General features: G+C 35.1%; 4 protein-coding genes across 4 annotated transcripts; 1 reads left to right on the top strand and 3 right to left on the bottom strand.

Annotated features, from left to right (window-relative positions):
• Positions 1 to 2,452: 2,452 nt before the first annotated feature.
• Positions 2,453 to 3,896, bottom strand: LOC108851212 (F-box protein SKIP5-like). The gene is made up of 5 exons (XM_018624619.1): positions 3,884 to 3,896; positions 3,618 to 3,762; positions 3,437 to 3,544; positions 2,993 to 3,022; positions 2,453 to 2,834 (listed from the first exon to the last, which is right to left on the bottom strand). The coding sequence occupies exons 1-5, from the start codon at positions 3,894 to 3,896 to the stop codon at positions 2,453 to 2,455; spliced, it is 678 nt and encodes a 225-aa protein (XP_018480121.1).
• A 648-nt stretch (positions 3,897 to 4,544) lies between these two features.
• Positions 4,545 to 6,291, top strand: LOC108852288 (DNA-directed RNA polymerase V subunit 5C). The gene is made up of 4 exons (XM_018625793.2): positions 4,545 to 4,891; positions 5,494 to 5,670; positions 5,817 to 5,930; positions 6,011 to 6,291. Exons 1-4 carry the CDS (start codon positions 4,601 to 4,603, stop codon positions 6,134 to 6,136), a joined length of 708 nt encoding a protein of 235 aa, XP_018481295.1. The 5' UTR covers positions 4,545 to 4,600; the 3' UTR covers positions 6,137 to 6,291.
• On the bottom strand, positions 6,191 to 9,332 carry LOC108851213 (protein LNK2). Its single transcript, XM_057008371.1, is given in 9 exon segments — positions 6,191 to 6,358; positions 6,475 to 6,534; positions 6,536 to 7,102; positions 7,242 to 7,473; positions 7,475 to 7,511; positions 7,746 to 7,874; positions 7,961 to 8,276; positions 9,204 to 9,229; positions 9,272 to 9,332. Coding segments are annotated over 9 exon segments (1,452 nt in total). The 3' UTR covers positions 6,191 to 6,334.
• Positions 9,333 to 11,070: 1,738 nt separating this feature from the next.
• On the bottom strand, positions 11,071 to 13,138 carry LOC130511598 (extensin-2-like). The gene has a single exon (XM_057008804.1). It carries the CDS (start codon positions 13,092 to 13,094, stop codon positions 11,298 to 11,300), a length of 1,797 nt encoding a protein of 598 aa, XP_056864784.1. The 5' UTR covers positions 13,095 to 13,138; the 3' UTR covers positions 11,071 to 11,297.
• Positions 13,139 to 13,440: the final 302 nt, after the last annotated feature.

The raw sequence follows: 13,440 nt of genomic DNA, 5'->3' as shown, positions 1-13,440 counted from the left end.
CAAAACACACAAATATCCAACCAAAGCCCATTAAGCTGCAGACTAAAAGAAACTCAGAATTTCACTGGTCTGGACACGTATTATGCTCACAAGAGTCGACTTTGTGACATGGAATTCTAGGTGTCTTCACCATGAGAGAATAAACCTACTTTTATATATATATATATATATATAGATGTTTTCTTTACAAAAAATTAAGTGTACAGCGCATACGCATGTTTGTATGTAATATGAAGATATTCATATAACTTGGTGGAAAAAAATATTGTCAAAATATTATTGAATAATAATGAGACCTTCATGGTGAGAGTTTACATAAAATGTTTGAACTTTTACATAAAATAGTTACAATTCAGGTAAAATATCAAACTGTATTTATTAGTTTAGATTATATTCTATGAAACTTATTTAAAATATTAAAATATATATTGACACATGTAGAATCTAAATAATTATAGATTTTTTTTTTAATCTTGCGAGAGATATTGAACTTCATACAATGAAATATTTATTCTGTGACTAATTTTAGATATTCTTGTAAAGATTACTTATAATGGTGTTGGAACTATGAATGGTGAAATAGTTACAATTCAAGTAAAATATCAAACAACTTTTATTATTTTAGATTATATTCTAAGAAAAATATATTTGACAGATGTTGCAAGCCGTAACGTTTTTATCTTATGAGAGATATATTGAACTTTATATAATAAGCCTGAGATAAATCAGAGTTGATAAAAACAAGCCAACACAAAACCCCCAAAAAATGTCGAGTATGATCAAGATAATAATGGTGATGACTTTGGTAGTAATGAACGTGAGAGCAAAAACTATGACTGAGTGTCAAGAAACTGTATGCAAGTCCTTATGTGATCAAAAGATAAAAAATTTAGCTTGCACTAGTTGTGTCTTGGGATGCGCTTCTCCTCCATCCTTTCAGCATTCTGACACAAGTAACCAGAACTCTCAATCTATATTATCTATAACCAATTTCTCTACATTTATACCCATAGCTCATGAATTCGAAACAATTAATCGAACTATATTTATCGTGTGATTTTGATAATTATTAGAATGATATAATATTAAAGTGAAAATAAAGATTCTTATGATGTTTACAGGGGTCAATGAAGTAGACCAACGAGTCATATGTTACCGAAATTGTGATGTGGGATGTGGAACTGATAAAGCGTGTCATGAACGTTGTAAGAAAAGTTGTGGTTACCCACCGTTGTTGAATGTCCATCTATGACTTGCTGAGATTCAAGAGTGCTCCTAAGTTGTGGAATAGTTGCAATATTATCTTTATTGTGATCTGGTTGTTTGTTTCTTGAGTTTTTACATTTAGAGATGTAACTGATATGAAAAGATACTACATAAACATATTAAATCTAATAAAGAGATTATTATCTTAACATAAATATGATATTCTCTAAGACATGGTTAACTTTTTCAAGAAAAAAATAATCTTGAAAAGGTTAAATACAAAGAAAAAATTGTAAAAATACGCATTTACAGAAAATACATTTTTGAGCTTCAATCTTCAAGTGATGAAGAGAGCAAGCAATTTCATTTTGACGTAAATTGCTGTTGAGGAAAAACACGATGATTTGGTTCAATGACCATCAGCTCCCCCCCGTTTCACCCGCTGCCAGACAGGTGCGGGTTGCTGATATTCAAACTTTTTCAAATATGTGAGTATTCAGCTTTTGCAGGAGGACTTGCTCTATGGTTTACCATAAGATAGTCAAGGAGTCAAAGACTTAATTTTCTGCATTACAAAAACTTATGCTCCAAGCAACACAAAGTGTAAAACAATTTTTTATTCGAATTAATTTAACATTCTTTCAAAAAAAATATATAAATTTTTAAAATAGTTATGTTTTCATGATTCTTTAAATAAGTGAGATGCACCTTTGATAACTTAAGAAAAATAGAGAAACAAATAGTAAAATTTAATGTTACGAGATTACACCTATATTGTAAATAGTCATTAAAATTTAAGATGTTATATATTTGACATTCACTAATTTACATATTCATAGGACATATTAACCCCTAATCTTTAATATAATAGAATCCTTTCAAACTTATTATTTTCTGAATTCCACATAGATACTAGATGTATATCATAACTCACATATTGTGGTTTTTCTTTTTAGTTACCTTGAGATGAATGTATTAAATATATGTAATAAATTTTAATAATATTCTTCCATCATTAACTAGTGACAAATTCTCTATTGATTTTTTATCAACAAATTAATTTATAAATTATTATAAAGTTTAAATACATACAAAATTTATTTACCATTTAGTTTTGTCATAAAAGGAGATATATAAAGTACACAAGGAGATGATGATGACCAATTCATCAACATCCCCACATATTACAAAATGTTACAGGTTGAAGAAAAGACGTATTAATCTAACATACAGCAAAGACCCAATTTCACTCATGATCTACATCAAACCAGAAATAGAGGTAAGCCTTGGAATACATGACTCTAACACGCTGCAGAACTAAGTCCCCGCTTGTAGAAACAGCCTTGGCACCTCCCTCGATCCTTGTCTGCAAAACACTCACGCTGTTGCCTTTAATCTTTTCAACAACAGTTTCTTTCACTTCCTCATGGCTCAAGATATCTTCTTCTTCTTCTTCATCTCCAGCAGTGGTAACGATTGGGCATGAGAGATGATCCAAAGGGTTTGTTTCGCATTGAAGCACACATCCATCAGTGGTTACCCTTCCACTCCTGTGAAGCAAGCAACAACCAAGCTCGGCTTTCACTGTTAAGTTAGCAAGCTTGCAGGTTGATAGCAGTTCCAGGGCACTGCACAAGTAACCCAACAACAACAAAAAGTCGTATACCGAAGAACTTTAATTGCAATAAATAAAGATAAACTAGCATGGAGACACAGAACAGGTCCAAACAGGATGTTATATAAGCAGAACTGAGAAATAGCTTCAAAGGGAATATGAGCTCCAAACCTGTCTGAACCTCGATTATGCAAAGTCCATCTATTCATCATATGTCATATCATACTTCTCCATCTATTCATCATATGAGGATTACTAAGACGAAAGAGGCGGAGAATCCCATAATGAGTGGATGGAGGAGACACAATTTGAATCCCAAAATCTTGTCAGACTTTGAGTCAAACACTCTAAGCTGTCTTCCAGTTTTAGTTTGGTACCTAAAATGTGGCATTTTTTTCTTTGGGTCTCTTAAATGTATATTAATCTCTCATGCCAAGAGCTACCGCAGGGAATGGATCTCCATCCTCTCATCATAGTAGATAGGTGGCTATTCATTCATATGTTTTGGGATATTAAACTATATACTTAGATGAAGTTAGATAAACTAGTTAATTTACTACTTTTTGCGGTAATGTTGAACATGTAAAACATAAAAAAAGACTCACATTTCTACACCTAGACATATGATATATGATAAGACATACCAGGCAAAGAGGCTTTTTAATCTGAATATTAGAAACGAGAAAATTCCCACCAGCTCCTATCAAAATGGTATCACCAGGTCTAGAGGTGATAACTAACTTTGTCAGGTACTTTGTGGACTATTCTATTACTACCAAAGATAATATTCACAAACCTGGCTGCAGATACGGCCGACTCAATGTTATGGAAAACTCCAGGTTGGGATAGATCCTTCACAAAACCGTCAACGCGTAGCCACAAGCGAGGGTGACACGCCAGATATCTCCATCTGTGGCAAACGAGTGCTGTGTTATACCTATCTGCAAACTCATACGAGATACACACACACCAAAAAAAAACACTGAAACAGACTGTAATGCCCAACAAAAAATGCCAAGTCAAGATAGTCAAGTCTCATACAAACAAAAAGATGAAATCTACCAAGCTTCCACATAACACACAGTACAGATATAAAAAAAAATACAAAAATCTTACACTGATACAAATTGTATTAGATAACAAACACATACACAAGCCTAGAGGAGCAGATCATTCAATATAGAAACCGGGTTTTGAGCTATACATGAATAGAAATCAATTGTGACTTGAATAGGATCTGGAGAGTCTAAAGGTTGCAACTTTGAATCTAAAAGTCTTTTTTTAGTTACAAAATTATTTTTAAATAAAAATTTATATTATATAAACATTCAATATTTAAATAAGTATTAAATAGTTTAAAAGTATGAAAATAATTTATTTTAATGGTTTTGGAACTGATAATATATATATTTATAATTTTTTGTAAAATTATTAATCCTGTAAATGTGGCAAAATACTTATTTATGTGATATTTTATTTAAAAGGCTGTTTTTGAATTATTTTGAAAGACAATTAATTTATTAACTGGCTTCTTCCTATTGTTATCCAAACCAAATCAAAAAACAAAATAACTGAAATAAAAACTGAACCAAATGTCCTGAATAACCGAGCAGTTTTTAAATCTTTAAAATTGTAAACCGAAAGACAAAACAAAACCAAACCAACCTAAATAAAATAATAAATTCAGAAAGGAGCTCAAAATGGCTTAAAGACAAAACCTTTTCCTCTCTCAACTACAAACTCAATCGGTGAAAGGAAGCTCAAAGGCAAAAAGAAAAAATGGAGGAGGTAATGGCAGTAGAATGGTCCTCTGAGAACGGCGTGTCGACCTTTGACGATGGCACACACAGCCACTGCATCGCGAAGACGGAGGACAGAGGTGGAGACGAGAGCAAGAGGTTTTACTTGGCTCGCACGACAGCTCTCGAGATGCTCCGCGACAGAGGCTACCAAGTTTCAGACGCCGAACTCTCCCTCTCTCTCTCAGAGTTTCGATCTGGTTTTGGAGAGAAGCCAGACCTTGAACGCCTCCGTATCTGCGTGCCTCTCCTCTCAAACCCCATGAAAAAGGTTTAAGCTTTTTCTCTTTATTTCAACTCTGTTTTTGATTTGGGTGTTCTGTTTTGGGGCTGAAACAGATGAAAACATGATAAAGGAAGCCACTTTTTTTTATTTTGGGTTTGCTTTTGGTTTGGGTTTGTCTTCAAACACAAGAAAGTTTGAGAAAGGCTTCGACTTTTTCGATCTAGAGTTTAGTTTTGGTTTGGTTTGCCTTCAAAAACAGAAAAACTTGACAAAGGCAACTACTTTTTTCAGTTTAGAGTTTTACATTTGGTTTGAGTTTGCTTTCAAACACAGGAAAGGCCTAAACTTTTTCAATTTAGGGTTTTACATTTGGTTTGAGTTTGCCTTTATACTTGCAAAAGGTTTAGACTTTTTGCTTTCAGCGCACTTTTAAATGACTAGTGATGAGTATAGGGGTTGATCAGAGATTAGTGGTAAAACTGTGAGTTGTGTTCCTATGGAAGATTGAGATGAGAAATGCCATTTTGTTTTGAACTGCTTAGTTGAGATGAGAAGTGTCAACAAACGTTGTTCACATGCTTTACCTGTTTCCCATCATGCTTATCTCTCAGCTTCTGATACTTGAATTGTTTTTTTCTTTAATGCAGATTCTTGTTGTGTTCATGGGGTTTGAACCAGTCACTGTGAAATCAGTCCGTGCTATTCACAGTCAGGTTTCCGGCACTGTGGGCTTGCATGGGCTGATTCTAGTTTTACAGGGCAAAATGAACCACTTTGCTCGGAAGGAACTGGCAACCTTTCCTTGTACTGTTGAAACTTTCCCGGTAAGCCGTTCTCCCTTTTTGCTGCATTATGAAATGTTTCTATTATATGAATGTGAGATAACAGGATTTGGATCATGCAACTGATACCTGACTTAACAATCATACTTAACGGAACACTTATGTGTTTATTTCTGTGTCAACAACAGATAGGAGATTTGTTGGTCAACATCACAAAGCACACTGGACAGCCAAAGATTGAGGTTTTAACCAAAGAGGAGAAAGAGAAGTTGATGAGTGAGCATGCGCTTGAGGACAAACAGGTATGGTTAAGTTCTTCACATAGATTCTCACCTTTTTTTTGTATGCTATGTTTTAAATGGATTTCTCTTTTCGTTTTTAGCTTCCCTCTTTGAAGGAGAAGGACAGTTTCGTGAGATACCATGGGTTGAAGAAGGGCCAGGTGGTGAAGATTACATACAGCAAAGAGCCTGTTGGGTATTTCGTCACTTACCGCTGCATCTTCTGAAGATGATGCAAACTCACTGCAGCTTGAGATATTTTTAGTTATGGAAATAGACTGTTTCTTAAGACCAGACTACTTTGGTTTCAATTGTAATAAGAGCTTGAACTTGGTTTCAAAGGAGGAAAAACTAGAGTAAACAAACAAAAAGTTTTTCGAAATGTAGTCTTATTATCACTAGTGAGATGTCTGTGACCTGCGGTATCAAGTCCTTGTTTCCATATCCAACTGCAGGTCAATAAGAAGAGTATTAGTTAAAGGCCACCTAGCTACAAAGTACTGTAGGATTTTAAGGCTTTGCCTTCTTATAACATAACAAACCAACTAACCAACCATTTGAGTACCTTTGCTACAACACCATGAAGTTCATAAAGAACCGAGAATTCTGATGAATTATATCAACAGCAGCAGCAGCAAAGTTGCCCCAGAATTACCTAATTCCAAAAATGAAGTAGCATCAAAGGAAGACACTGCAGTTAGCCCTTGAAGATTAGCTTTTTTTTTTACCAACAAGCTGGAGTGGACAGTTCTGAGTAATGGGATCGATCTGCTTACAGGAACCTGATGACGAAATTGATGCCGTTGTTTCTGAATGGCAAGCATTGCCTGCATTTTCTGTCTTGCAGAGGCATCTATTACCATGTTTACAGAGATAGCAGTAGCAGGATTGTAGGAAGGATGCATCAGCTGATTCTTAACATCTGGATGTTGGACGGCTGAGATTAGAGGCAGAGTAGAATATGGATTTGTATGATTACCAAAACCAGAAGTAGCCATGTACTGGTTTGGCATATGTAGATGGTGTGATGTCCCAGACCCTTGAGACTCACGCTGACGGTGCTAACCAATTTACTTTTTTTTTCCAAGTGATGGACAGTGTGTCCTCTGACCGTTTGCATCTTGAAATGCTACTGCCACAGAAGTCCCAAACAATTTCAAAAACTTCATCATTTTGTTTTGTTGATATGGCTGCACAGAATAAGGAAATGAAACAAATAAGACTCAATACATAAAGAAATTTAAAGACAAAACTAATGCAACACACTTTCTTTCATTCACTTTATCATAAACGTGTGAGCAACGTGCAGCAGTCTGCTGTGCGTAGTAAGTGGTCCTCAAGTGAGGCTTGACCCTTATGCTCATGAAACTGCTCAGATTTTGGGGTTACACGCACACTTTGAGATGAGGGACCATTGGCTTTTCCAGTCAGTGGAAATTGCTGGTTCTCTTGTTGCTCAAACTCAGTTCTAATATCAAATCCTAGATCTTCAGAGTTCAAAATTGATGGTACTGTTTTTGATGGACTATTGAATACATCTTTGGAAGAAGACCATAACTCATCTGCCACCGCCAAATATAGGGACATCACTACTGCAAAATCATCACTTGTGAGGATATTGTGTTAGATAGAGACAAATGTGCTTGGAACTAACCATTAGTAGTAATTATCTTTGATGTTAAGAAACCTATAGCTCACTTAGAAAAATGATCAAAACCCCAATATCTTGTCAGTATTCTACAAGTGAAGCAGCTTCTTCACAAAATTTTCAAATAATCTGCACAAATGAGATAAAGAGGCTAGTACTTATGAACAAAGCTTTACCTGAACATTCAATGGAGATCTCATCAAAGCTGCCAATGTTAGCCCAGCCTTACTCATCAAAGTCAATCATCACCTTTCTCTTTATGCTCGTCTGTGCTACGAAAAAAAATATCATGGCCTTTCCAAGTTCAGACGTTTTCTCTGGTAAATAACAGGATGAGCAAAAATCACTTTAACATGAAAGAACCTAACCAAGCAAAACAGCATTGTTTCAAGAAATGCACCACCTCTCGTTGAATGATATCTTGCTGGCTCAGCTAAGCGTTTAGAAAGTTCAGTAAGCTGGACCAGCTTCTCTGGCATTAGATAGCCGATAAGTCAGGCGATAAGTCAGGCCATGAGCTAGCCTTCACCAACAATATAGCCTGAACTGCTCCCCGGATTACTATCATGAAGGTCATTTCTTGTCCAATTTATCTTTTGCTGCGTCTTAGAATCTTCACTCCGTTCCTTTCTCTTAGGTTGTTCACTTATTAATTTAAAAGGCACAATGTGGTCGCCTGTCTCACCGTCAATGTCATCACCCCATATCATATTATTAAGCTGAAAAATAGTTAAAGACCATAACCAAAATAAAGATCAGACACAAGGAAGCTTATAAAGCATAAAAATAGACACACGTCCTACAAGATAAAACTGACTGATCACTGAAAAGTATACAAAATCAAAGCTACGAAATCATTAGTCACTTCTCAAAGAACATTTCCTTATAATAAAAAAAAAAACTTACCAAGCTCTCTAAATAATTACCAGACTTAACCACTTCAATGGACTCTATGCTTATCCTATTCTGGTACTCAAACTACCATACCCTAACAAAACTACCTCGAGACAAAGGTGTGAGAAACAAGCTGAGCTTGATGTAAATAGGCTTTTTTGATGAATAAAATTTAACATTCATTCAAAAAAAAAAAAAACTACCTCGAGATACTTTTCAAGCTGCAATATATGCAGTGTGGAATGCAAGGAACAAGGCTAAGCATGGAGAGAGATTGCCTATTTACATCATGGTTAAGCATGGAGAGAGATTTGCTGAGCTTGCTGAGAAACAAGCTCAGTTCGTTATTTTTATATGTGAGGAATGAACTTAGAGGCTCCTTCCATAACTTGTGAAAACTCAAGTTCTATTTCTACAATGCAGTCAAAGCCGAAACCTTGTTCTTCCCTGTGAATTCAAAGATACAGAAAAATGGAATGTAATCAAATCAATCCGTGTTTCAAAAAAAAAAAAAAATCAAATCAATCCTGGGGATTTACATCTTACATCTCTCTTTTTTCTTAAAGATTGATACAGATAAGCATCAGAGAAAAGAGAGTCGACTTTGTGAATACAAGGCAGAGGGCTTGCATAGAATCGTGAAGTAACGTAAGAAGCAAACAATCATAAAAACTCAGAATCATCACCTCCCGAGTGATACAAAAACAGATCACTACTCATATTCACAAGTATAGTAAAGATTGATACTTTACCTCTTCGTCGTCCCAATAAAATATGACTCAAGAAACAGAACCGAATCACACCCCCTCGAATCACATACCAACTCCACCACGAACAAAAAAACAGAAAAAGATTACCAAGTCGCTTAACGTAACCCTCATTGTAAAAAACGATAAAAGTATCAATAATTCAAACTTTTATTTGATTCAGAAACCTTCATGGTTTTTTCAAGTCATTGGATATGAGAGCAAATATTGAGTTACAATCAGGGGCGGACGCAGAAAAATATTTTATATGGGGCACAGTATAGTTATATATAATTTATAAAATACTTTTACAATTTTATTATATTATTATAAAAATAATATATGTTTGCAAGAATCTTTAATTAATTAAATAATCTTTCCATTAGATAAATGTTTTGAAAGTATGTGTTTTTTGGTACACAAATTATTTTTAGGATGTATAGTTTATATTTTAAATGCATTTTATATAAGATAATAATGGTAAACTGTAAATTTGAATAATTATTTGTATTTATTGAATTATCATTAGTTAATCACATAAAAAATATTTATTATTATATTTTGATTTTTGTAATAAGCATAAAATTTATTTTTAAAAATTAATAGGGAAGTATAAAGTAAGAATTTTGCAATCCAAGATTGATATTTACACACAAAAAAACTGAACAAATTAGACATATATAACTAAGTTAATAAAGTTTAAGAAACAATGGTACAAATTAGCCTCAGTTTAAAAATAAAAGAAATGGTAAAAATTAAAATATAAGAACAAAAAGTAATTAGACCAATTACATTTGGCAATAACAAAATAAATTAAATAAAGGATGGAAGGACGTATGGTCAAACGTGACGTGAGTGTGTGGCACCGTTGATTCAATTAAACCAAACATGCTAGATTTACTTACTCAAGATTATGTTACCAACAAAAAGTTATAAAGTTAGTGTGGGGCACGTGCTGTAATGATTCGAATTCAATGCTAGTGTTGTAGTCATCTCCCTGGTTACAATGGAGAAGACATTTATCTATATAAAGAAAATGTGTCTCTATATAAAGAAATGGAGAAGACATCTCTCCTTACAAAAATTATATATGTGCTGTAATGATTCGAATTCAATGCTAGTGTTGTAGTCGTTTACTCTCGATTAATCACTGGCTACTGGAAACATATTCTGATTACTTATGTCTAGAAAGAGGTTGGAGAAGAAGGTCTAGAGAGAGAGTCATTCAAACTTCTATATATGTTCTATATATTTTATGATTAAGGTTGTTTTAGAAACTATGTTTCATACAATTACATATGTTAATGCAGAATTCATTATTCGTAGCCATGTTAGAATGCAATCTTGGTTTGTGAAATTTCATATACAAATTAAATGATAAAAAAATGTTTTGAAAAGAAAATTATATGATAAAATGAAAAGGGACTCATTGCCAAGTTCAAAAAGTGTATCTCTATATTCATAAATGTGGTTCCTATATTATGTTTAATACATAACGAAAAGTAATAAATGATTTTATTTAAAATATTGTATAGGCAGAGAAAATAAAGATATATAAAAGTAAAAATAATAAATAGTAATGTGTAGGTGTAATAACTTTTGTATAGTAGATTTTTAGATTGATTCTCTATTAATATAATAGATACTAAAACATAGGATACAAATGTATTTTCTAGTTTTTTTTCAAAAAAAAAATGTATTTTCTAGTGAAATTGAAGATTTACTGTTAATATTCTAGTGATATATTTTTTTAATAATCATGCTTCTGAAGTAGACTACAATATAGTTTTAAGAAATCCATGCAATTTAGTTATGCAATCCATATACAAAACTCATGCAAAGAGAATTACATAGTTATCCAACATTACCATGTCAAAATAGAAATTCATAACCACAATGTGAAAATGACTACAAATAAACCGCAACCACTCTTTCCACAAACTAAATTAAAGAAAACACAACATATGAAGGTATTGTACCCAAATTATTAATCAACATTCCAAATAAATTGAAACAAGTTGCATACATGTTATATAGAAAAAAAGAAATATGAAATCAAATAAAACTCGGTAGCTGGTTAAAACTCACATTTACTGCTTTTCAGTAATATGAAGGTGGTGGTGGGGATTTGTACTCAACTTTTGGAGAAGGAGAATAATAAGGTGGCGGTGGTGGAGAGGTATAAACATATGGTGGTGGTGGCGACTTGTAGTCTACCTTAGGAGATGGTGAGTAATATGGTGGTGGTGGAGAGTTGTAGACATATGGTGGTGGAGGAGACTTGTAATACAACTTAGGAGAAGGTGAATAGTATGGTGGTGGAGGAGAACTGTAAACATATGGTGGTGGAGGAGATTTGTAGTATACTTTAGGAGATGGAGAGTAGTATGGTGGTGGTGGAGAATTGTAAACATATGGAGGTGGAGGAGATTTGTATATTATTTTTGGTGAAGGAGCATAGCATGGAGGAGGTGGTGGACACACACACACATATGGGTGTGGTGGCGACTTGTAGTGAACTTTAGGGGCTGGTGAGTAATATGGTGGTGGTGGAGAGCTATAGACATATGGTGGGGGTGGAGATTTGTAGTGTACTTTAGGGGAAGGTGAGTAGTATGGTGGTGGTGGAGAACTGTAAACATACGGTGGAGGAGGAGATTTGTAGTGTACTTTAGGTGAAGGTGAATAGTATGGTGGTGGAGGAGAACTATATACATATGGTGGTGGAGGAGATTTGTATACGACTTTAGGAGATGGTGAGTAATATGGTGGTGGTGGAGAACTGTATACATATGGTGGTGGAGGAGACATGTACTCTACCTTAGGAGATGGAGAGTAGTATGGTGGTGGTGGTGGGGAACTGTAGACATATGGTGAAGGAGGAGACTTGTATTCAACCTTAGGAGATGGCGAGTAATATGGTGGTGGTGGAGAATTGTAGACGTAGGGTGGTGGAGGAGACTTGTAATCAACTATAGGAGATGGTGAGTAGTACGGTGGTGGTGGTGGGGAACTGTAGACATACGGTGGTGGAGGAGACTTGTACTCAACTTTCGGGGATGGTGAGTAGTATGGTGGTGGTGGTGGGGAACTGTAAACATATGGTGGTGGTGGAGACTTGTACTCAACCTTAGGAGATGGTGAGTAGTATGATGGAGGTGGTGGAGAGCTGTAGACATATGGTGGAGGAGGAGACTTATATTCAACCTTTGGAGATGGTGAGTAATATGGTGGTGGAGGTGGGGAACTGTAGACATATGGTGGTGGTGGAGGAGACTTGTATTCAACTTTAGGAGATGGTGAGTAGTATGGTGGAGGTGGCGGAGAGCCGTAGACATACGGTGGAGGAGGAGACTTATATTCAACCTTTGGAGATGGTGAGTAATATGGTGGTGGAGGTGGGGAACTGTAGACATATGGTGGTGGTGGAGACTTGTACTCGACTTTCGGAGATGGTGAATAGTATGGTGGTGGTGGTGGGGAACTGTAAACATATGGTGGTGGAGGAGACTTATAGTCTACCTTTGGTGATGGAGAGTAGTAAAGAAGTGGTGGTGGAGAATTGTAAACATATGGTGGAGGAGGAGACTTATACTCAACCTTTGGTGATGGTGAATAATATGGTGGTGGTGGAGGAGAAGTGTATACATAAGGTGGTGGAGGAGACTTGTAGTCTACTTTTGGTGATGGAGAATAGTACGGTGGTGGTGACGGAGAATTGTCAACATATGGTAGTGGAGGAGTGTTGTATTCTACCTTTGGAGATGGTGAATATGACGGAAGTGGTGGCAAGCTATATGTACTTGGTTCATAAGCAGCAACCATATTTGCCATGATGATAAGGCCTAGAGCGTAAATTAGATGGGCTGAACTCCCCATCCTAGAAGAAGATCTCATTGTGATTTTTTTTTTCTCTACCAACGCCTAACTACTTTGGTTAGTTTTTCTTGTTTTTGTTTGTGTTGTAAGAAATGGGGTCATGGGTTATATATATAGCAAAGCTTTTCTCTCCCCTGTTTTGACTCCATCCAACAAAATCGTGGAGGCATGTCTACACGATTCTAATTTGATGAGACGTGCACGAACGTTCAAAGAACGTCAACGAGCCCAACTTTCTATTGTGAATGACAAGTTCAAGAAGAATTGTGTAGATCATGGAAGCATCATTTGGTTCATTGAGCTGGTGTCTTTATTTTATTTTTATTTTTCTCTGGTCAGTTTTTATATCTATTTTGTGATATTC

This window comes from Raphanus sativus, chromosome 4 (assembly GCF_000801105.2).
Source record: "Raphanus sativus cultivar WK10039 chromosome 4, ASM80110v3, whole genome shotgun sequence".
Taxonomy (NCBI): domain Eukaryota; kingdom Viridiplantae; phylum Streptophyta; class Magnoliopsida; order Brassicales; family Brassicaceae; genus Raphanus; species Raphanus sativus.
The sequence above is the reverse complement of the archived record's forward strand: the minus strand, read 5'-3'. Positions and strand labels throughout refer to the sequence as shown.

Excerpts from the sequence above, each read along its gene's own strand:
- LOC108851212 (XM_018624619.1), bottom strand. Across the intron at positions 3,545-3,617 it reads TCGGCCGTATCTGCAGCCAG|ACCTGGTGATACCATTTTGA; the intron begins GTTTGTGAATAT and ends TATCACCTCTAG. Across the intron at positions 2,835-2,992 it reads CATAATCGAGGTTCAGACAG|TGCCCTGGAACTGCTATCAA; the intron begins GTTTGGAGCTCA and ends TTACTTGTGCAG.
- LOC108852288 (XM_018625793.2), top strand. The coding sequence starts at position 4,601 with ATGGAGGAGGTAATGGCAGTAGAATGGTCCTCTGAGAACGGCGTGTCG. Across the intron at positions 5,671-5,816 it reads GTACTGTTGAAACTTTCCCG|ATAGGAGATTTGTTGGTCAA; the intron begins GTAAGCCGTTCT and ends TGTCAACAACAG. Across the intron at positions 5,931-6,010 it reads ATGCGCTTGAGGACAAACAG|CTTCCCTCTTTGAAGGAGAA; the intron begins GTATGGTTAAGT and ends TTTCGTTTTTAG.
- LOC130511598 (XM_057008804.1), bottom strand. The coding sequence starts at position 13,094 with ATGAGATCTTCTTCTAGGATGGGGAGTTCAGCCCATCTAATTTACGCT.